This window comes from Oenanthe melanoleuca, chromosome 3, assembly GCF_029582105.1.
Source record: "Oenanthe melanoleuca isolate GR-GAL-2019-014 chromosome 3, OMel1.0, whole genome shotgun sequence".
Lineage (NCBI taxonomy): Eukaryota > Metazoa > Chordata > Aves > Passeriformes > Muscicapidae > Oenanthe > Oenanthe melanoleuca.
The window spans coordinates 80290629-80314160 of record NC_079336.1 but is presented as its reverse complement, the minus strand read 5'-3'; the positions used below and the strand labels follow the sequence as shown (position 1 = coordinate 80314160).

General features: G+C 33.3%; 1 protein-coding gene across 1 annotated transcript in view; it reads right to left on the bottom strand.

Annotated features, from left to right (window-relative positions):
• Positions 1 to 23532, bottom strand: part of DNAH8 (dynein axonemal heavy chain 8) — a 110213-nt gene that overhangs the window by 26366 nt on the left and 60315 nt on the right. Inside the window, 21 exon segments of the mRNA XM_056486975.1 lie at positions 729 to 900; positions 1601 to 1728; positions 2052 to 2189; positions 3509 to 3721; positions 4514 to 4681; positions 5988 to 6164; positions 6963 to 7066; positions 7706 to 7824; positions 8199 to 8425; positions 9001 to 9165; positions 9589 to 9742; positions 10027 to 10157; positions 11817 to 11939; positions 12349 to 12541; positions 13505 to 13668; positions 14255 to 14364; positions 14917 to 15130; positions 16124 to 16246; positions 18338 to 18472; positions 19031 to 19173; positions 20056 to 20290. Of these exon segments, the coding sequence (XP_056342950.1) occupies positions 729 to 900; positions 1601 to 1728; positions 2052 to 2189; positions 3509 to 3721; positions 4514 to 4681; positions 5988 to 6164; positions 6963 to 7066; positions 7706 to 7824; positions 8199 to 8425; positions 9001 to 9165; positions 9589 to 9742; positions 10027 to 10157; positions 11817 to 11939; positions 12349 to 12541; positions 13505 to 13668; positions 14255 to 14364; positions 14917 to 15130; positions 16124 to 16246; positions 18338 to 18472; positions 19031 to 19173; positions 20056 to 20290 (3336 nt within the window).

The window sequence follows — 23532 nt, the reverse complement described above, 5'->3', positions numbered from 1 at the left end:
CAATTAAGCAAAAACCAATTTAAGAGAGCTTTTGGGAATTAATATTTACTGAAGGAAATTAAGATTCTGGCATTTCCCACTCCTTGTCCGTTTCTTATACATTCACATTGACTAAAAGGAGTTTATGCTATTCTAAATTACAACCAAACCCACTGTTTTAGAAATGTCCTGGTTTTGGCTGAAAGAAAGTTCAATTTCTTCTTAGGAGATGGTACAGTGCTGTGTTTTTCTGGTTTGGTGTGAGAATAATGTAGGCACACTGATGTTTTGGCTGTTGCTCAGTAGTGCTTACTACAAGTCAAGAAATTTTCAGTGCCCTGTGCTCTGCCAGTGAGCAGGTGCACAAAAAGCTGGGAGGAGGCATGGCCAGGACAGCTGGCCTGAACTGGCCAGAGGGTTATTCCATCCCACAGAATGCCCTGCCCACTATATAAACTGGGGGAGTTTTTCAGAAGAGATTTGAACATGGTTCAGGGATTGACTGGGTATTGGTCAGCAGGTGGAGAGAAATTCTATTGTGCATCACTTGTTTCTCCTGGGTTTTGTTACTATGCCAAGATTTAGTGGAAATTGCCAAGAGCATTTGGAAACCACAGAAGTACACAGAACAGCAATATTTGGAATATTGGGAATTACAGTTGCTCTCTAAGCAAGCATAATGCTGGTTAGCAGTCATAGAATATGCTAATGGAAATTAAAATTAAACCCTCCAAGCACCAAGAACTTACTGTTGGTTGATCTACCAACATAGAAATCAGGTTCAAATCATCAGAAAAGGGGATTTTATGAGCTCTCAACTCTGCTTCCCATAAGTCTTTAATCAAAAGGTTCCTGAAGTCTTGATTAAAAGGTCCACAGTATGAAAGAAAGCCTGTGCAGAGCAATATATCTCCCACAAGTCTGGAAAAGGAAGAAAAATCATCATTAAAAGGTGATGCACAAACTCAATTTCTAATGGCTTAGACAACCAGCTTTTGAACATAAGAAGATTTCAAGGAAAAAATAATTCACGTTTCCAGAGCATTTTTGTGGCAAAACTTAAGAGTAGTATTTTATGAAAACACTGTCTCCACCCCTACAAAACAATAAAGCCCTGATGAGAAGCCAGGAAATTGTTTATTTCTTAAAAAATATATCTGAAATACAATATTTGTCAAGGATAGAAACCTAGTTCTATTGAAACTCTCACCAGAAATGCCCAATCTCCCCTTAGGAAATTCATAGTAACATGAGTGTTCTACAGAAGCTGGGCTATCTGAAGCTTTCACTTCCCCAGTGACATCAGAACAAGTTGCAGTATTAGGGGGGCTGCAGAAGCAGCTGTGATACAGGCACATAACAGCCCTAGTAATAATCTCCTTGGAAGCTAATTCCAAAATCAGAGGTATTGCTCTTAACTGAAATACTAGCACTCAGCATCCATATGTTCTTACTTATGGAAGGAAAATTCAAATTTCAGGATAGTTCATTTGACTGCGTTTCCATATTAAGATTTTCAGGAAGAAAATGAAGTACCACAATTAAAGCTACCAAATTGTTTACCAACACTTCAGTTTTCATAAGCATTTTCTTTTTTATTTTTAGTTAATGGATTTGATACCTTTTAATTTGAGCTTTAAATTCCTTGCTTTGCTGAGTCCACCTAACTTTCTCCCCACTCAGTCCATCTATAAGCTCAGAGGCTGCTTGCATCTTTCTTTTGCATGTTTCTGCATCATTCTCTAAGTCCTAAAATGGAAAAAATGTCTTACTTACTCATAGAATGCAAAAAATGTGGAGTTATTTTATATACTTTTTATCTTCTTATATTTATTATAACTATTTTATTTATTTAAAACTCATTCTTGAGGACAGTTAAGGGTGTCTAATATGCTCTTATTCACAGAAAGAGGGGGAATAGGAGAGGACATAGGCTTAAATCTCTTACTTTTATACCTGAATCTTAGCCATGTTATTCAAGGTAGCAGGAAAATGTGTGTTTGCAGCAAATCCTAATTGCATGAAAATACTGTGCAAGCATTTATGATAAGACTAAAATACTTTTATCTCACCATTTTCTCCTTCATTGCTGCATCAAACTTTGCCTGCACTTTATCCAGTTCAGCTTGCTTTTCATCTAATTCTGCCTGAGCCTTATCTTTTTCTGCATTAGCTATTTTCAGGCGACCTTCTTGTTTTGCCAGGTTAGCCTGCAAAGGAGAAAAAAAAATTAAAAGTACAATCATATATAAGATTTCAATATAATTCAATAAACTACTTAAGCCTGCTTAGCTGGTAATCACAAGACTATAATACATCAAAGTAATTTTTATATAAAATAACAAAAACATTTAAGCTGAAAAGTGTATCACATATGTACAGAATATGCTTTTTTTGTTCAATAACAATACAGTACCTAAAGTTCTAGTATTTTTTTTCAACTTTATTCCTTTAAAAAGAGGTTTCATTTCAAGAAGCTGGTTAAGGAAGAAGCTTTCTGATCTGTACACATTGGTCAGACTAGAAGAACAATTACTCAATATTCTTGCTTGACTATATGTTTTGACTATATGTAACTTCCTCTTTTTTAGAGAATCTTATTTTTATTTTTAATTAGTGAATTTTGACCAGCACTCAGAACAGGAAATTGGTCCTTAATCATCTAACAACATTGCTTCTACCCACTAACAAAATGGTCGTAAAACAATGACTCCTCCTATTGCTCCTAAAATTATATTTGTGGTGAACACAGGAAATAATTTTTTTAAAAATAATTCACCTGTATTACTGTTGCTTCTGTAACTAACACTTCTACCAGTGACAAAAATGTGAAAATATTTTGGGATTCCTATGTGCTCATCCCTTTCATTTTTTTTTTTTTTTTTAATTTTTAGTATGATACATTTAAGGATTAAATATTTTGCTTAGAGCAAAAAATAAATCACTGTCCCTGAGTTTCATAAACCTGAAAAAGAACATTCACACTAAACTAAAAATTTACTTTTAAAAACATTTTCCTTATTTTGCTTCCAACTATTGCAACATAGCTCCTTTATTAATGTGAGCTCTGAGCCTCTTTAGAAAGCCAATACTTAGACAAGATGTCAGTCCTCTTCCATTGCCTCTAAGTAACGAGGAAAAAACAAAGAACCTAAAATAGCTGCAAATCTCTGTTTGCAGAGAAGGAATTTCCTTTAGAGAAGGAATGAAGATCCTCATACAGCATTTTGAAAAGAATTATAAAGTAATTATAACATAATTAAAAAAAAAAAAAAGACTGAAAACACCTTTCCCTATACACAATAAACCAGATCACATAAGTTTAATCTAGGATAATAGTTGTTCTCTGTTTTCTCTAGAAACAAGAAGAAAATAGGTTTGTTCCTGCTCCTACCATCTTTAGTCACTGAAGTCATAGGCTATTATGTCTGAACAAGTTATGTATATATAAATATTTGTAAGATCATATTAAATTAAACTAAACTCAATTACTTGGTAAGCAAACACAAAGCAAGAGAGGATGTATTACCTTAAGAGGCAAGACTTCTCTGTTAACACCATAAAATACCACCATGGCTTTTGTCCAAGAGAGGAGTCCTGCCACGTTGCCACACACCTTTTGACCATGTTGCAGTGTGTAGTCTTCCATTTCAAAGTAAGGCTGGACCAATTCTACTGTCTCATCATTGATTGTATCCCTAGCAAAATTCCGTAGGTTGTTCAAGAATGGGCCACTCATAAGCTTCAAAAAACAGCACACGAGTCATTTACACATTTTAGGTTCAAAATCTTGTTCATAGGTGAAGCTGCTAAAAAGCATTCCTAAAATACTCCTAATATTCCTAAATATTCTATAAATATTCCTAAAATACTCTGTAAACAGAAGCTATTCATATTGCTAATATTATAAATGTGCTATTCAGTTGTAACTCCTCCCACACACATTTTATTATTTTGAAGTTTTAACCAATTACGCTCCAGTAACTAGAGTTGAAAGTTGCTAGTGTACTTTCCATCTTCTACATTCTTGTGTTGCATTTCAGAAGCATCCAGGAAGCATCACTTAATAAAAAAAAAATTTGACCAAAATAAAGACTCAGAGATATATTTGTAAATTAACGCAAAAGAATGCTTAGGCATTTGTGAAATATGATCTAAATGCTAAAGGCAATTCATGGAATAACTGCTTATATAATTTTATTATATCATTGGAAAATAAAAGTTTTTTATTATTTTTTTTTTAACTGTAAAAGCCTAAATAAAAAGCAAGAGCACTATTTGTTACCTGTTACCATCAGGCCATGTGCCAGGAACAGGGCTAAGAAACTCTAAAGCCTCTGCTGCAAGTCTCTCAGCAATTCACCTACTACTTCTACCAGTTAGACATAGTGTATAGATACAGTTTATCTTAAAACAGTATGTTTGCCTTTTAACAAAATTCTGCCATGTGTTGGGTAAACAGCATCTTAAGTTCTGTAATAAGCTAATTGCTATTTGCAACATTTAAGAAACACTGTTTGAAAACTCTACTTACTTTTAGTGATTCTCCCCATGATGGCTTGCAGCAAGGCTTTTCTGGATCCAAGGTAACTTGATCCAATTTCTTTTGAAACAGAAGAAGACAACAGTCCATGATCCTCATAATGAGGTGAGGAGGTTTTGCCAGTTTTCTCACAGTAGCAATATCCTCTGGTTTGATGGTCTGTTTGAAGAAAGATATAATAGAATCCTGCATCAGTACCATTATTCTATTTTCCCATTCAGTATCTTGATTTTCATGTTCATTTGTAATACTTTTCTCTGAGGTGCATTTATACAAAAAAAACTGAGAAACTTGGCCTAATTAATAAATGTCATAGTTTCGTGAAACTACCAATTTCAATGAATATTAGACAAGAACACCTTCCCAATATTAAAGACATCATTCAAAAATCAAATTTACATGCAACAGCATTGTCTTGAATTGTCAAAGTGTTTAAAAAATGTTACTGTAAAATTGTAGTAGGACTTAATCAAGAGCAGTTAGCTTGATAAAACAGTAGTTCAGATTTTTAGCAGTCAAGTTTATTCTGAGATGGATTTGGTTATTTTTGTTCAGTTTAAGTTATTATAGGTATGAGATATAGTTTTAAACTTCTTTTTCTAACAGCATCACTGTCACTGGCACTTTGCTTAGTTCAACAACCATTACAAAATTTTTTCAAAAAATTTAAAACTTCAAAACTAACATTTATTTGTGTCTAAAAAGACACACATACCTGTCTAAAAGGAGTAGTTACAGGTACATTATAGAAACCATTTTCTAAGTCCACACATTCTATAAGTGAATTTTGAGACTGTTTTTGGAAGTTTCATTTATGTCATTATCTAAATGTCAGTGTAAGAGCAAACAATGCACCTTTTTTTTGCCTTTTCTACTCAATAACTTCTGTCACATAAATTCTGATAACTGGAATGGAAGGCCATCATTGATTTCTGATTTCAGAGGGTTTTACTCTTTAATTGTTCAGAGCAGAATATTGAAATTATGTAGCACAGTAATGCCTCCAAATATCTGAATCCTGATTCTGATTGCCTTGAATCCCCTTTGTTTCCTGCTTTTCTTAAAATTAAAAGCATTAGGATTTTTGGTGGAGAAAGAGATAGATTTTTGTTTGTCTTAAAAGACAGGTGTAACTACTTAAGTTTGAATTAAAAACATTCAGTTAGCACAAGAAGTATTCTCTTCAATTCAGAATAATAGATATTCCAAAGGCATCTGTAACTTTTGGAAAAATCTGCACTTTCATAATGATTGAGTATTGGGATGGAAGAAAAAACACAATAAAAGAGTCCCTATGTGTTTAAGGTAGAATATGTGTGTCTTAACTATTCATGAGAGACATGGCCAGCAACAGAGAGGAGATGGTAACTGCAGTCAATACCAAGAGACATCTTATGTTGGTGGCTCTTGCCTCTCACAGGCAATGCAAATAATACTATACTAGTAAAAAATGAAATTTATTCACTTTCAGAGCTTCTTCTGCTTCTTCTAGTGCTGGTTTAGCTGCCTCCAGTTTTCTCTCTGCTTCCTGCTTTTCTATATCAATTGCATCCACGATCTTTTGTGCTTTATCTTTCACACCCTGGACTTCAAGTTTTATTTTAGTTGCAGCTTCAGCACTTTCTTTGACTTCTTCTAGTACCTGGAATTGATAATAAACACATAAAATCTATAAATCAAAAATGTTGGAACAAATGATTGTGAGACACAAGATAAACCAGTATATTAAATGTATAAATCTTATCCCAATTACAGCTAACTATATATGATATTATATATGTATTAAAAAAATTAAATGTGAGAAGTTTGACTTCATCTCTTTCAGTCACATATTTCTCTCTTATGAAATTAAAGGCCTCAAAGAATGCAGGCAGTCCCTTAGCCATCACCAGCCAAAATTTTCTCTCCAGTGCATATTGAATGTGCACCATCAGAGCATTATGGTGTCTTTCTGAAAACAGAATGTGTGTACTGGCATACCATTCCAGAAAGTCATCTTGGAAGCCAGATTTCTACCAGACCACCAATCTCATGGACACACAGATATCTTGTTAAAGACAAAATTTGAAACTGGACTGTGATTAATTCCTTTTCTAAGGAATTTTGAAATAGAAAAGGCCCATTATCATATCAACTTTTTCTCTGCTAGTAAGTGCACATATAGCCACATTTAATAATGGCAACTAAGCCCAAGTTTAAAAAAAGCAGGAAAAAATGAGGTCTGATGCTTTTCTGAGTGGGTAAAAAGTGTGAGAAGAACAAGGAGAGCACTCAACCTCTGTTGCAGTCTAAAAGTGCCTCACTTTCAGAAGGAAATGCTGAATCAACATGCTAGAGAGAGTAAAATCTCATTTTAGATGAGGCAGATTTTCATAAATTATGATAAAATTCCGCAATAGCATTTTACCTGCTGTATATTCTAGTGGTATTTAACACTCACTTTATCTGCCTTAATAGATGTCACAGCCAGCTCCTTCTCCTTAATAGCCAAGTCCTTCGAGAGTTTAGCAACAGATTCACTGGCTTCCATCAGCTTGGACAGACCTATTAAGTAAAAGATAAAACTCAGAAATATAGAAACTATTTTTTCCCTAGTTACATTACACAGTCTAGGTTCAGATCTCTCATATGATGGGCCTTGTGTTCTCATTCCATTTTATGTAAAGGATAGAAAGTGGGTGTAAGCAGCCATACCATCATGACTGTGTCTACTATTCATATAAGTAATTTTGCAAGGTACAAAATTATGATAAATGAGCTTAATTCTTCATAAGAAAACAACAAAGGAACTATTTCAAGTATATGTTGCATCATAAAGTCATGAGACAATCAGAATTTCTGAATTATGCAGAACAAGTCCAGAACAAGTTAATAATGTTTAGAATTACCTCCCTCTACACCAGTAAAACAGATGCTACCTCTGTCCATTTTCAGGTTCTACTTTCTATTCCAAATTCTGATTTGCAAATGTTAAAGTTTAATACAATGCTGAGCTGAATGGTTAGGCTGGTAGATTCTTTGAGGTATTTTTACAAGAGAATCATAGTGAGGTTGTGACTGGGGGAATATCTGGTAAAGATCTTCATGTGCTACCACTTTTGGACCATGATCCCCTACAAGTGATCTCTGAGAAAGAAGTCTGATATTAAAAAAATAGACCATACATGGACTGTATTTGCTTACCAGTTTGCATGCGTTCAGCCTGTTCACTGATACTGTGTAACTTCTCAGTGTAAACCTCTTTGTAGCCATTGATGAAAGAGAGATAGGATTTTGGTGTCACGTAAGCTCGTCTTCGATACCTAAACCAAAGTGTAATTGGCAACATCAACTTCACACGTATTTTTGATATATACAGCTATTTGATCACTTCCAAAAAAAGAGAAAATTATATAACTCAAGTCTTTGCTCATTCAAAATCAGATTTCTTCATGATGAAATCCTTTATACTTTTAGTTATATTGTTTCTATCCCCATAGACAATATTAAAGACTGTTGAATAATGGGAATGAAGCAACATAATAGCAGTTCTTTTTCATGGCCTGAGGATATGCTATATCAGATTTATTTTTTGTTAGCCTTAAAATATGTTTATTGATACATATAACACGAGTTCAAAAACACTGTCAGTAGCAACGTTTTTGAGATTAATTATTGCATTTGTAGAAAATATTACCTTTGGAAATAATTCTCACAGCTTTCTGAAACTATATCATGAAAGACACCCATGGTTTCTACTATTTCTGTTTTCACTGCTGGAGCGCAGACCATATTAAATTCTGAAAGAAAATAGTTGGACACAGCGACAAGAGCTTCCCTGGGCCATCGACTGAACCAATCCATGGTGCACCCTGATATCAGACCAGGAAACTTCAAAGAACGTGCACGGAACTTCTCACCAACCTGCAGAGAGAATCACTGTTTGTTAGCAATATGATTCTTCAGCAAAGGTCAGTGAAAGTCTTTAATGAGTATTAACAATTGAGTAGTCTATTTTCTTCTTGATCGTTTTCTGCTTAGAATACCCTGAATTTTTTTCTCCTCAAACAGAGTTTTGTGAAATTTCTGATATTCAACATTCCTGAAATTTGAAGAAAGAAGTTCATTAAAAATATATATGGTTTTAATATTTTGAAGCATCAAATAATATATTTTAATTACCAATAAAATACTGTTTTCCAGTTAAAAGCCATAATTTCACAAAAAATACATTCACTGATGTGTATTAGGATAGAATATGTGAGAGGAAAAAAAAATAAAAACACTAACTTGTAAAAAATTATTTAATTTTTAAGTATTTTGTTATTAAGTTCTCAGAGCTGCACTATTCCTTTTATTTCCAAGTACAACTAGATTTCAGTAAACTTTTTGTGCATCTTGAACTCCCTTAAAAATATAAAACTTGAATAATTCTCTTACACCACATAGGCAAGTTTGCTAATGGAAGAAAGGAAAACAGGTATGTAGAAAAAACTTACTGGAGAAAAGCAGAGGACAACGTGCAAGTTCTTCTTTGCCCGACTTAGGAAGTACTCATAAAGATTGTCAAAGGTAGGAGGATGCCGAGGCAGCTCTTTTTTCATCACAGCTATTAATGATTGGGTGATTTCATCCAATTCATCCCGAGCAAATAAATTAGAAATCTTTTTATAAAATAAAAAATGGATAATTAATTGCATGTCATTATTACAGAATTTATAAATATTTGCTTGTTTGTATCTCTCTCTGCACTCACACAGTTTAGACTAAAAGCCACTGGTTTAGATTTATGAAACTTCAGTGGAAACTAAAAAGTCTAACTCCAGAAGAATGTAGAACTTGACTGGCCACCAAATCATCCTTTAATAAAAGGCTACTGAAATACCAACCACAGCTCCTTTTGTATTCCCCTGGCCTACATTGAAATAAAGAAATTACATATCCAGAGCACTCCTTGTTGTAAAAGTTGAAATATTTTAATCATTATTGATTTTACAATGTGTTACTAAGATAAATAAAGTAGTGAGAACAAATTCTACAGTACTCTTCCTCCAGGGCACACTGCCTGATCAGGCTGAGACTCTTACCTCTCCTGAAGACAGCAGATTATTTACATATTCCAAAAATGATTCCTCTTTTATCTCATTATCAGTGAAAATAAAGGTGATACCTTGTCCTTCCTGTCCAGCTGTTCTATATAATACTTTTAAATCTTCTGACAGATTGGTTATATTATAGGATCTAGGAGAGATAAGGAACATTACTTGTTAATTCAAAACAGCTCAGAATATTGCTCTCTTTTATTAAAGTATTTTATAAATGACATTGCAAACATACTTTGCAACCACACATTCAAGCTAAAATAAATCCAATGTTGTATACAAACCAGATTAGAGAGTATTGCGTTCCATATTTTTCCAATGGTGATAAAAGTAAAGAAAAAGAAAACAAGGAGAAAAATCTGTGTCTGAGTAAAGACAAAGCAATACCATAAATGTGATTTATATACTTCTTGCATTTCTTACCTGGTTAAAGTGATCTGAAATATTTTATAGCCAGCAATGAAGGAAGCTAACTTTGAAAGACTTTGTTTTCCAGAGCCACCAACTCCAACAAGTAGAGCATTACCATATGCTGTCCGAATAATTCGAGAAACCTATAGAGGAAATAATAAAGAAAAATATCAGTAATTAATTTAAATATTAGTTAGCAAAATTTAAAATATATTATGCTTTATGCTTAATTTATTATAATAAAATTTAAAAATTATTAAAAGGATACTTGCAGAAAATTTTTGCTCGAAAGAACACTTGTAAATTCTTTTTGTAAATTTTGTGTGGCTAATGAAGAAGCTGCACATTAGAATACAGGATGGTTATAATCAATTGCACAAAGGATTTATATACATGAAAGGGGACATTTTGAGCTCCAATTTATTTTCAAGACATCATCCTGAATGTGTTTTAAAATATCAATAAAAATCTTCAGTTAGAAGAACAAACATAATACATTCTTAATTTTAGTAGTCTGAAAGACTTGAACATGATTAAACTATGTTTTAATGTTATCTTCTAGTCTACCTAGTTTCAACATTTCTTTTGTGATAGTTTCCTTACCAAGTCACCAGATACAAAAGCTGAATTACAAATTTACTGTTCTATTGCTTTTTGACACATCTTCTTTGGGTTTATGACACATTAGTGCACTATGACTTTTAAGACTCTACATTTTATTTTGGTCCACAAGTAAATTATGCACAAAACTCAAAAGATTGGCATCTAAATCAAGTCTTTGAAATATATTCATTTTTATCTTTTATAAAATTTTAGCTTACTGCACACTTTCTTCTGAGCCTATCCAGATAACTATATTAAAGAAGTCTAAATACAAAATTACGTGGGTGACTAGATTTATTGTTATGTTAGGTAGGAAAGAGCCCTGCTGTCACTAATTGCATATTGAGGATATTCTGGCTAAAACTTACCAACAAAAACAGAATGTCAGAGGCTTTCAAGGTCTTCTGAAATTCACCTAGCATCATGTGAACCATATTTAAAAAGAAATTTATTTACTTCTGTTTAAATGCAAAACAAACAAACATTTGCTTAATTTTAGGTCAACTAGAGAAGAACAAAACTTCTTCTGTTTTTGTTTCACTGCAGCTCCTGCGTGTCTTTCAGTAAATCAGATCATCCAGTCAATGCAGTTCCTGAGAGAACACTTCTTAAACCTGAGACACAAATCTCATACTTTGCTTCTATTTCACCCCCATGAATCTGATTTTGATTTCAGATGAATTCTTTTCTTATATATTCCTTTCTGAGTAGGAGAACAAATGACTGTTAGTTGAGACCTACATACTACCCTAAATTCTACCCTACACACTGATTCTATTTAGCCCTAATTTATACTTTCTTTCATGTCTCTCATCCAATCAGATTTTGCTTCAGATGTTTTTTGTCCCCTCTCAGGTACATTTGAAGTGTTCTCTGAATTCTAAATGATTTTAAAAAAATTTATATAGAGAATATAAATGTCTTTATTTATGGCCTTACTTTTCCTATTGAGGAAAGTCTTCATCTATGTGAATACACAGAAGCTTAAACTGATACTTAAATGAAAAATTTATTATAAAAAAAGCAAACAGGTAAAATGACTGTAGCTCTTTCCTAGTTCTCAAGAATGACCTTGCAAAAATGGCAAAGCAGTTTGGGGGTAAGAATAGCTTTTTGCAATGTGCCTTCTAAGAATAGCTTGTCCAAATAAAGAACACCGTTACAACAGTTAAACAAAGAAAAAAGTAGCAATACCAAACCTTAATAAGATGTGTCATTGCATCCTTGAAAAACACCAGATCAAGAAACGACCCTCTAATACTTTCATTGTATTGTGCCTGATACGCCCGCAATTTATTACAAAGGAATTCATAGCTTGGAATCTGGAAAAAAAAATAAGTCTGTAGCACACTAGAAGGACACATCAGAAATTCAAAACTCCCCTAATATTTTTACACAAACTTCAGTTTTATGTGTTGGCCATGTGCAATGATATTGTCTTGCTAATTCACCATAATTATTGTAGTTGTGTAGAATTTTTTTTGCTAATGGTGGAAGAAAAAAAAGAAGCAAGGAGAACAGGAATAAATAGACCATATTTATATGCCATTATTAAATCTAACATCACTAAAATGATTTATTGCATGCTAACAAGGAAAATATAGATATATTTTCACAAAAAATGTGGTAGCTATTCAACAAAACTTCCTGTATTGTCTGAGTTCAGCAATATAACACATAATATTAAAGGAAAATTTTGGTGCCTAGTATTTGATGCATAAAATGAAATACCTCCTCATAAACTTTTGGTGCTTGAAGCTCTACATCTTCTGGTTCGTCACCAGTTGCTTCAGGCTCATCCCGTAAAAAATCTACAAAATACGGTTCAGTGTGGACAACTTCGCTTAAATCTGCCTCCACATATTCCTCAATTGTTTTATCAATGGTTTTCTCAAACCAGTCTGTATCTTCAGGTGTATTAAACCTAAAAACCAGAAATTAGTACAAACTTCAAAAAATATTTCTAGTTATATAGAGAGAAAACAGGTAACTAAATAGTAAGAAAAAAACTAAAACAAAAACACCCTTAAACACTTTAAAGAAAAAATTAGACAATACGTATTATACAGCAGTCACAGAAATGGATGAGGCAACATTCAAAAAAACAAGTGCTTCCATACTATAGTCAGTGACATGAAATACAAAACAAAATAATTTGATTTTTCAACTTTCACCAAGAATGAGACAATGACAGACCATGTAATTTTTCAGATAAAAAAGGATGAAAAAGGGTGAATGCTTTCCCAAATAACCATGGCTAAGTGAGTCTTATCATCGTTCAGCCTGCAGTAGAACAGAATAATTTATGGTATCATAACACTGCCTATGAAACTTCCCACAGCAGTAGTGGGTATATGCCAAGACTTAGCAGCAACTATAGCTCTACATCTAGAATTTCACAAGAAATTGAAACACAATGGATAGATAAATAATACTGATCTTCAAGACATACAGGTCATAGATCTATCTGTTTCATGAATTATTTTGAAACATATTTATAGGAAATGGGCCAATTTTTAGTCGTAAGCATGCAATTTTGTTTTTTTCTGTGAGGAGAGCAAAGCAATTTTAAATTATCCTATATGTATAAATTTAGGACACCATAAAGCTTTTTTCTACAGTGGAATAGGTTGAGTACAGCAAAAAGGGGAGAGGGGGGAAAGTAGGTTAAAATATGCAATATGTTTTCCATTCAGTTACTAGGTTAATCTAGTATATACAATGATATTTTTGGAATAATACCCCAATGCAGACTCTACAAAAAAAAGATAAAATTTTTCATATTGGCCTAATATGATTTATAATATTTAGAAGTTTTACAGATGTACGAGCATAAATGAAGTAAATGGCTAAACCTACTAAATATAAAACGCTGTAATTATTATACCTGTCAGCAATTACTCTGGTACATTCATGTTTAAAAAGTCTTAGGATAACAGTGCTGCTTGTGCATTCTTCTGCCTTTATATTTAACATTCCTTGCCAAATTCTAGAAAGGTCTCGAAGGTTGAAGATATAGTGGAATTTAGATGGTGTAGGTAACATCTTTGCCTAAAGAAAAATATTGTTAATATTCAAAATCAGTAACACCTAGAAAGAATCGATAATAATAAAATTTATAACTTCGTCTTTAATAACACATATAAAACATACAAATAAAAAATACTAATTTTCACACATAATACTGTGGGAAAACTATTTAAAGAAGACACCAAGAGCATCTAATTGTTTGAAAGCAGGATCTATCACTAAATATAGAACATCACTACTTACAACATGTAATTTTTTTCATGTGCTGGCCTGCGTTTATAAATTAAAAATTATAATTTTTTAAAAAATTCCCTGTTCCTTAGCTATATGGAGATTAAAATTTTGGGTAGCATGAATTAACTCGTGGGAGTGAATGGACTGATATTTCCATTCATCTGCCTTATATACCAGATATTTTCCATATTTGATCTTAAAAACATTGTAGCCCATCGTCTGTTTTTAAAATTTTTTTTTTCTTTTCATTTCATTTTTTTTGAGGGGGTGGGGTGGTTCGGTTTTTGTTTGAGTTTTTCTAGATATGATATTAGGGATAGTTGCCTAAACTAAACTAATAGTCACTCTATTCAAACTTTCCTTGAATTTATACCTTTGTCCGCTGCCACAATATTCTTCCTGTTGGGACCAATTTTTCCACCATTTCACATACTTCAGAGTTGAATTCTCTACAGGGATGAAAGTATCCAGTGGCAATTATACCTGCAAATACAAGATGCAATAAACAATTAATCTGAGTTTGTATGATATAATAAGGTAGGTCGTGACCAAGAGAAATAGGTGCTTATTTAAAACACTATTTGGTAAAACATAATTTAAAAGCTGTAGGTGAAATGATTTTTCTCTGTTGGCTATGGCTTTTCTGAATTGGTATAGAAACATCAGGCAGTAAGTGCTGGGCTTCTGCCATATCCTGTATTGATAGCATTACCAGAATTGAGAAATTTAGCAACGGAGTGCATTTCAGACAGATCAGAGGTGGGATGTTAACCTACACAGAAATAGCAGCACTCATAGTCTTCCAGGAAATGAAATTGCTTTCTCAATATTTGTTTGTTCAAAACTAGAAAGACAAGCATTTAAAGGGTTTCATTTCTCTTCCACAGCACTGTTTTTGCTGTACCACAGCTTCAGTTGTTTTACTGGAAGAACTCTGAATTTGCATGATGAAAGAGAGAAAGAAAGCATGCTTTTATAAAGGTTGAGTCCGTTAAGAAGGGAAACAAATTGTACTACAACAAGAGAAGAAAGTACCGAAAATTTTGTCGATGGATGCATTGGATGGCAATGTACAATTGAACACACTGAACTGTCTCTTCAAACGCTGGGGAATATCGTTACGGCCGCCTCCAGGATGGATCATTGCTGCTATTATCTGAACATCTACAATTGTGAGGAAGTCTCCAGGTTTATCCAAGCTGTACATTCCTCTCATTTCCATCATCTGACGGACAATTTCGTTTGTTATCTGTAAATGTATGTAAGTTGTACAAATCAGAAATTTATGCAAGAAAATAAGAAAATACACCATGATCATTTAACTTATTTTTGTAATTCTACTAATCCATAGATAGATGTTGCTACCTTAATCTAAAACCAGATTAAACTTCCTTAGTCGTATGGAAGATCTTGGCTTATGTGATTTTAAATAGCAGGAAAACTGGCAGTGCTCTACTGCCATATAATATAAAGAAAATGTGTTTGTAGTCTTTTGAACTGAACAAAATTGATGAAATTAACTGGGGAAAAATTGTTTTGTTCCTTATTTTGTTGCTGAAAATTCAGCTACAGATGTTCCATCTACAGTTTTCAGCTCACTCTTGTGCATCCTTTGAAGCAAAACAACTGATTCTTTCATGTTTCTTTTGGAAAAGTTATTCACTCTTCATTCCACTCTACAGCTCCAGAGCTTGCCCCATACCAAGTGCTCCAATGATATTCAGCAAGCCTTGTGCACATGTGCTCACATACCCCACCAAAACCAACATCATATGTGGCATGTCACCAATCACAAACTATTGTCCCATCAAAAATATTTCAGCCATGTCTTGGGGCCATAATACAAGACCTAGTGGAGGCCTTGAGTTTTTCATATCCTTTATTTCTCTCTCCAGGGTACTGGCCTTTCTCTTGGCAGAAATTTATTTATTGGTGCTCTCAGAGTAATATCAATCTTGAAATTGATAATATGCCACTTTTGTAGGGTGCTGATTTTTGTTTAATCTTAAAAAATAAGGAAGTGGAGACTGTAAATACGGAAATTATGGCATCATTATATTACATGTCTCATCAGTAAATCTAATTTGCTTTCTTTTTGTGTTTGTCAGTGTCTCAAAATTATAAAGTATTTCCAATAATTAACAGTTAATTAAAATATTTAAGAAATCCACTGATTCTAATGGGTATATACATAAAAAGCACAGCAATTTGAGAAGAGGTAGTAAATATTTTAAAAGTTTACCTGATCTCCCCATTCATTGATAAATGGCATATTGATATCATCAATAAAAATAGTCATCTTTCTGCCCCCAGGAGGTCCATAAGTACTTCCAACACGTTTGTCCACATAACTCTCTATTGTTCTCTAAAAAGGTAAAAAAAGTTCTTACTTCATATCTAAAGCAACAATATCTAAAATGCACTGCTGAAAAACATGTTACAGCACTCAGCCAATGATTCCCCTCTTTTTGTAAGCAGTTTAATCTTTAATTCTAGTATTAAGGAACCCAGTTCCCAAGGAATCCAAGTCCTGTCCTGCAACCCACCTCTGGCTATCAGAGGTTTTTAAAAAATTTCCAAACTTAGAAATTATTATTTCATTATCAGTGTTATAATTTCCCTAAATAATATCACATGTTTAATATTTGCAATAAAACTGCAGAGCACATAGAGGCAACTTAGATTCCTTTAATTACGATTTCCCAGGTGTCTTGTGAGGGATGTAATGCAAAATTTTAATATTTTGGTGTCAAGAAAGAGGATGCAATTGACAAGTAAGATTGATAACAAAAATGTTTCTTCAAAGTTCTACAATTCTACACTCTTTTTAGAGATACATTAACAATGACAGAAAAAAAACACCTTACAAGATGGTACCAGATATTTTCCTTAGATGAGTAATGTTTTCTATATAAAAGCACAAATGTCATCCTATATGAATAATGCAGCACGTGCTGTCATAAAGGTAAAAGTATTAATACTATTTTTGAAACAGAAAACAGACACATCTTTTGTCCAATGTTTTTACAACAGGATATTGATGGGTTTTTTAAGATACAGACATACAAAGAATGTGTGATTAAGGGGAAAAAGAGAAACTGATAAGTGATAACCTAAGAAATCAAGAACTTTGTAGCACACCTAATGCATCCAAAATCACACAACTTTCAAGTAGCCTCAGAATGATGACTCAAAATTTAAAAAAAAAAAATATCTTGAGTGTAACTCTTTCAAGTGATTGGAAGCATTTCACCTGTTTTTCTGCTACATCTCTCCATTGGAAACCAGCAGAGTGAGCCACATCTCGAGCTAACTCTGTGCTAAGGGGGCCCCTCCTCTGAGGTGCTGCAGGACTGCAGCAGACAAGGCTCACCAAGGTCCTCTCACACACCCTCTGCCAGAGACAAGCAAGTCTGGGATTTCTTCCCAAGAATGTTCTGAGGACCCTTAATATGCTCAATAAAGAACACTTTACTGAGATAAAAGTATCAGAGATGCTGGCTGTTCAATAAGCCTTGCATGGAGGAAAGGGTGGCTGCCTTGTTCTGTCTCATTTTGATTTAAGCCACTACCAGAGATCTTACTCATAAGAATACCTGCTGGGAAAACTCAGCAGCCATTCTGTGAGTCTGGAATTTGTTTAAAAAATAGGTGTATAATCCATTATTTTTCACCATTTTCTTAATAACATTTACATTAACTTCTTAAAAAAAAAGATGCCTAATTTTGGAATAGAGTTTGTAAGACCTATTCCACGAATAGATTTTTAATCAAGAAATATCCCAAAATTAATTCTTTTTCCTACCAGAGCTTCATCACCATACATTCATTGCATTGAATTGGTAATGAAGCCAATTTAACTTACAGAATCATATCCTAGCAAGTTAATAATATCAAATCATACCACAGAGTTATAAAATGTCCTTTCAATCACTCAAAAAAACTATGTACAGCATTTTTTCTATTTATATGTATTTTTACCAGTTACATGGAAAGAGAAATTTCTACAAAGTTGTCATGCTAAAGGTCTTTAAAGACTGAATTTGTGATGCTGTAGTTACTCCTGAGCTGAGGAAAAATAAAATGATCTAAAGGTTGAAATCTGTTCTTCGTTTAACAAAAATTAAAATTAACATTATAGAATCAGAAAAAAAATCAAAGTATAACAAAAAATCTAAAAATAAAATCAAAAGTCTTTAGCAAAAAAATCGATTCTTAGAATTTCATAATGAAAAAACACGCAGCAATCATGAATATATGTATCTCTATGTGAGTGGTTATATTTTACTCTGATCTACAAAAATAATTTTTCATAAAATTTTCTGAAATGTTGAAGTGACTTAGACAAAAAAGGCAATTTGGAATTTAATTCTAAATCATTTATCATCAGAATTAAGTACTTTATACACTTAACGAGGAAATGGTATGCAAGATTGTTTAAAATCTATATTTTTACCTGAAACATAAATGGTTCTGTGGCAGATGAAAAGTTTAGACTTTTAGACAAATGCTCTTCTGGGTCATATCTCTTCATGTATCCCTTAATCATGACTGTCTTTGCAGTCCCCTGCTCTCCTATGAGCAAAACAGCCTGTAACAGATATTTAAACCACATAAGTAATATCAAAACTTATATTTGTATATGCATAACAGAGCTATTTTTGAGGAAAGAATAGTTTCTGTGTCTATTTTTAAATGCTACGTTTTTGATAGGTTTTTCTTGTCTCCATGTGCACTGAGACCATGTTTGTTTTTCATCCCACATAGATTTTCCAAGAAATCTCTTTAGAGAGTTAAAAGGGAAAGAAAGAAACAAAAATGTGCTAGAGGATTTTCTTCCAGTTGTCAAACTTCTTCCAGCTTCTGGCACATCTGCTGCAACAGTCTCTTTTAGTGGATGACCCTAAGAAGGCTTCCTGTAAATTCCTTCCTTTATATTTTAAAGGTTTCTTCATGCACAAAAGTAATTACAGAGGATCCATGTTAAGAAAAAGAAAAATAAAACAATATAATGATGCACCTGGGAAGCAATGATTAGAGACAATGATGACAAGATGAAGAATGATTGTAACATCCAGTTACTTTTTAAGTAGTTTTCTATTTATTTTATATGGCAAATATATACTAAAATATGTAATCCTGTACTTACCTTCTTTTGTTTTGCAATTGTGTCTATCAAAAACTGAGTTCTGGTATTGTCAACATTTGGAACCAGAATAGATGCATAGTCTGGGACATGATCTGTTGGATAAACATATTCCTGAACTCTATTACTCCAGTGCTCCCAGGCACCTGAAATGACCCAAAAAAAAAAAAAAAAAAAAAATAGATATTATGGGTAGAATACTACAAAGTATAAAAAGGGATAAATTTTATTAAATCCATCTAAAATGCACCTAACAAAGGATGTTCTTAGTCATGACTTGTAATTAGTCTACAATCCTACTAAATGTTGACCTATTTATTAAATTCATATATACTTATCTAAATAAAAACCCCAAAGAATGTTTACCTAGAAACTAATTCTCACACTGCTAGTGAAAAATTACAAAAAATGACAATATGGATTGCATATGTGTATACTAAATGTTGCTGGCAAGAAAAAAAAATAATCTGGATACAAAAGAAACTAATTTCTTCAGAAAAGAACACACCCTGTCATAACAGTAAATTTTTTGGGACAACGGTTGTGTGTGCTAGCTAAAAATTTTGTTCTAGAAAATAGCACACTATTCAAAATATCAAGAATCAAAATAGCTCACTATTCTTATAATTCTATAACATTTCAGATTTATGACCAGTTATTAGACGTGAGTAATAAGTACTAAGCAAAATTAAAATCAGATTTTATTCCTTTAACAAAAATTACCAGCTGTAAGAAAATTAAACATAAAATAATATTAAGCTAGACTGAACCAGACTATGCACAAATTATCTACAAATTGCAGGCTGGCTAAATTAATAGAAAAGTTGTTTGCAAGAAGGAAATAAAAAGAAATAATAAAATGTTAGCAATGAGCACTCTGTGTCTTGTCTCTGACTTCTCACATCCAGAAATGTGCTGACACTACACTGTCAGACGTCCTCAACTCATAGGACTGTATAATAAGGACTAAAGCAGTAACATAGTGTTAAAATGACAGTTTAAAAAACAATATTGGTTCTTTTACTTACCACGATCATTAACATAAAACTCATACATCGTTTGATTGCTGTCACGAGGGATTTTTGGCAAGTCTAATTTATTATCATGAGCTCTAATGAAGGCTTCAAGTTTATCTCGACTGTCCAGCTCCAGAAGGGCACCTAAACTCCACATTAGTGCAAAGTTGAACAATCTATGCAGACGCTGTGGAGCTGATCCACGTTCTTCCTTCAATGGAATCAAGCCCTCCAGAAGATTAATAGACTGAAAATAGTTTAAAATATGCATTTAGAAAATATTACATAATCACTTTTTATTTACCTATACATGTATGCACATGAATTATTTATATATATTCAAAATTTAAATCAATACAGATTACAAAAAACCACCAAAGATAAAATTGAGAACAACAAACCCAATAAAATGCATTGAAGATAGCTATATAGAATTGAACAAAATTTTCAAAATCATTTAGGTATTTTGATCATCAGTTACCCTTTTTTAAATTGTGCCTACAAAATAAATGTCATTTGTGAACTAGGGTAACAAAGCTTTATAAGGGATTTAATAACAGTTAGAACTCAAAGAATAGGTGAAGCCTAGCCATTTCTTTCCTCTTTTAAGCATCTGTCTGATGTATTTATCTCAATTATGGTACAGTTTATGTATCTATCATATTAACTTCTATTTTTTAATTTTTTTTTTAAAAGAGATTCAATTTTTCTTCTGTTTCTAAGGAACTAGAGTCCAGATTCTAGAAAAATAGTAACTTGTTATCCACAATTTTGTGATGTTGCTTATGAACTTGGATGTTTGACTGTCTTAGTTTACCCCATTTGTACTCCCTTTCTGTAAAAGACAATGTGCAGCACATTGTTTCAAAATGCATCTTTTAAACAGTGAAACAGATTTTCAGTCTGCTCTTGGAATTAGTACTCCTAATTGTGTTTTGCATCTCATATTTGGAGAAGGAAGTAATGCAGTAACAAATACTTCTAATGCTTGTCCAGCATCTCCTTTGCAACAGCAGCCAGAAGTGGAAAAGAGTAAAAAAAAAAAACAACAATCTCTCTTGGGTGTGGTAGTTCTGGGGTGGTACTGCCTGTTGGTACCCTCTTCAGCTTGTGACTTTCTGAACAAGACACACTTTTTCTGCTTTTATAATCCCATGTGGTTTTTTCCACCCTGAAAATAGCAAGACTGGTCGTGAGCATGCATAAACTTTTATTGTCTATTACAACCTTTGGCAAGATGTCCCATAGGTCTGCTATTCATGGCATTGAATAGTTTGTTTTCTTCCTGTGTGAACTCCTTCATGCTTATCTTCACTGAATTTCATTTGCCATTTTATTACCTATTTATTCAGTCTCATAAAGTCTGTCTACAGTTCTTCATGGTTAGTTGTTTTGTCCTTAATACCCTGAATAATCTAGTATCATCAATAATTTCTTTACCTAAAACTTTTCCAAATTGTTTATGAACAGTTTGAACAGCACTGATCCCAGCAAAGGTGCCTCAGGATCAGTGATAATTTTTGTCTTTCCTGAGAACTGATGATCCAGCCACATATTTCCTATCTTCCAATATTGTTTATCTAGAAATTAAACTCAAACTCCTGCTGTGACTATTTACCATTCATGTAAAAGCCTGGTAAAAAAATGATGTCAAACACCTTTGTTCCTCCATGCAAACTATATCAATCAGATCTCCTTTAGCTACAAGTTTACTGACTTTTCCAATAGCCTCATGAGGGGGGATAACTCTAAACAAAAAACTGGTATTGAATCTCCTAAGGTAAATGATATTTGTCCACCTAAGGAGTGGGCCAGAGGATGCATAAAGAGCTAGAGAGTCAGTGGAAATTACAAGGAGGAAAGCAAAGGTGAGATCACATTTATATGAAACCATTTTAACGTTGTTGTACATGAATAGGCAACTTAAATTGTGAATGCTCACAAATGGCCCATAATCAGGTACTTGTGAATGTCTGGGTGAACATCCAGAACTGAGCTTTGGAACTCAAGTACAAGTCTGCCAGATGCTACTGCTATGATTTGGTTGTGTTCTTTGAAAATGCATGAACTAAACGTGAACTAAGCAGCATGTCCTGAATCCTACAATTGCTAAAGAGACATAAGACCCAACAAATCAGGAGGCTGACAAAGAACAGGGCTTCTGCACAGACGCCATCTATGGCAAAGCTGGGATTTTAAGGTACAAGGAGGGTAAAAGTCTCTGGTGTCACTGGCTCTTTGATAACACAAGAACAGAGGCCTGCTAAGAGTTATTTACTTTGTCACAGATGTGACAGAAACTTACTTGAGGTTTCCATTTACACAGAGAAACATGCAATACAGCTTAAATCAGGGAAATATTTCCCTGACCAAGCAGCATGAATAGAGCACTAACTTGCTGGCATGTCCTAACAAGCATTAATCAAAAAGAACAGAAACTTGATCACAGGAAAAATCTTCCATGAAGACAAGCTCAGTTCAGTTAGAAGTTTAACAGATAAGAAATGTAGAAGAAAAGTAATACCTCTCTCAGAAATGTTGTGCATTGCACATCAAAAAGTGGTTAGTTCAATTGTTTCTGCCTGGATACTTTAATTCTGGAGATACTCTAGTTGCCTTTGATACTGCACAGTTAAGCTCTCCAGCATTTACTGTGGCTGTTAGTTTGCAGTAAAATACTTCACAATCTAGAAAATCTGAAACTAACTCTCTAATGAACAGTAAAAAATATTGGGTGCAAATTCGGTAGTTCAACGTTAAACTGGAGTGCTATCCAATGCATTACCTTGTCTAGACTCTTCAAGGGCACCACTGAATTTTTTATGAGTGTGTCAAAATAAAAGAGAGATTACATGGACAAATGGAAAGTCTGGAAACTTAGAATCTGCAGATGACAACAGACTCATAAACCAATCAGCAGGAGATATGCAGTACAGGACTGAAAGTCTTGCAAAATCTGCCAAACACATTTTTATATTATTAATAAATCACTGATATAATTTGGACTCCACTCAAGGAAGAATTCCAACTGATAGGAGAGAAAAATTATTACATTGATCTTGAAAGAACTGATGGACAGAATTACATCTATTACATTCAATGATAAAAAGATAAATAGAACTATTCTTCTTTCTCTCTGCTGACAGTGCCAGTAGAGATATAGAGACCCTTACTACAATTTTTGGTATTAAAAGAACCGAAATGAATCCATTAGCTAATTAAATGTACACTTCTGGAAATTTACTGAAGCCTGCAAATTCCAGTCATTAGAAGACTAACCTAGGTGTGAAGTAACACAAAGAAAAAAAATTTTCTTCTGCATATATTCACACTTCCTCTTATATTGCCCAAGAAACAAATATTGATTTTGAGCTTTTCTTTCTCAGGAGACAATATTTTCAAATTAAATTTTATGGCTAACAAATGTTGTCCTTGCTATTTCTTCACTTTAACTATTATCAGTCAATTCATACAGACTCATGCAGTATC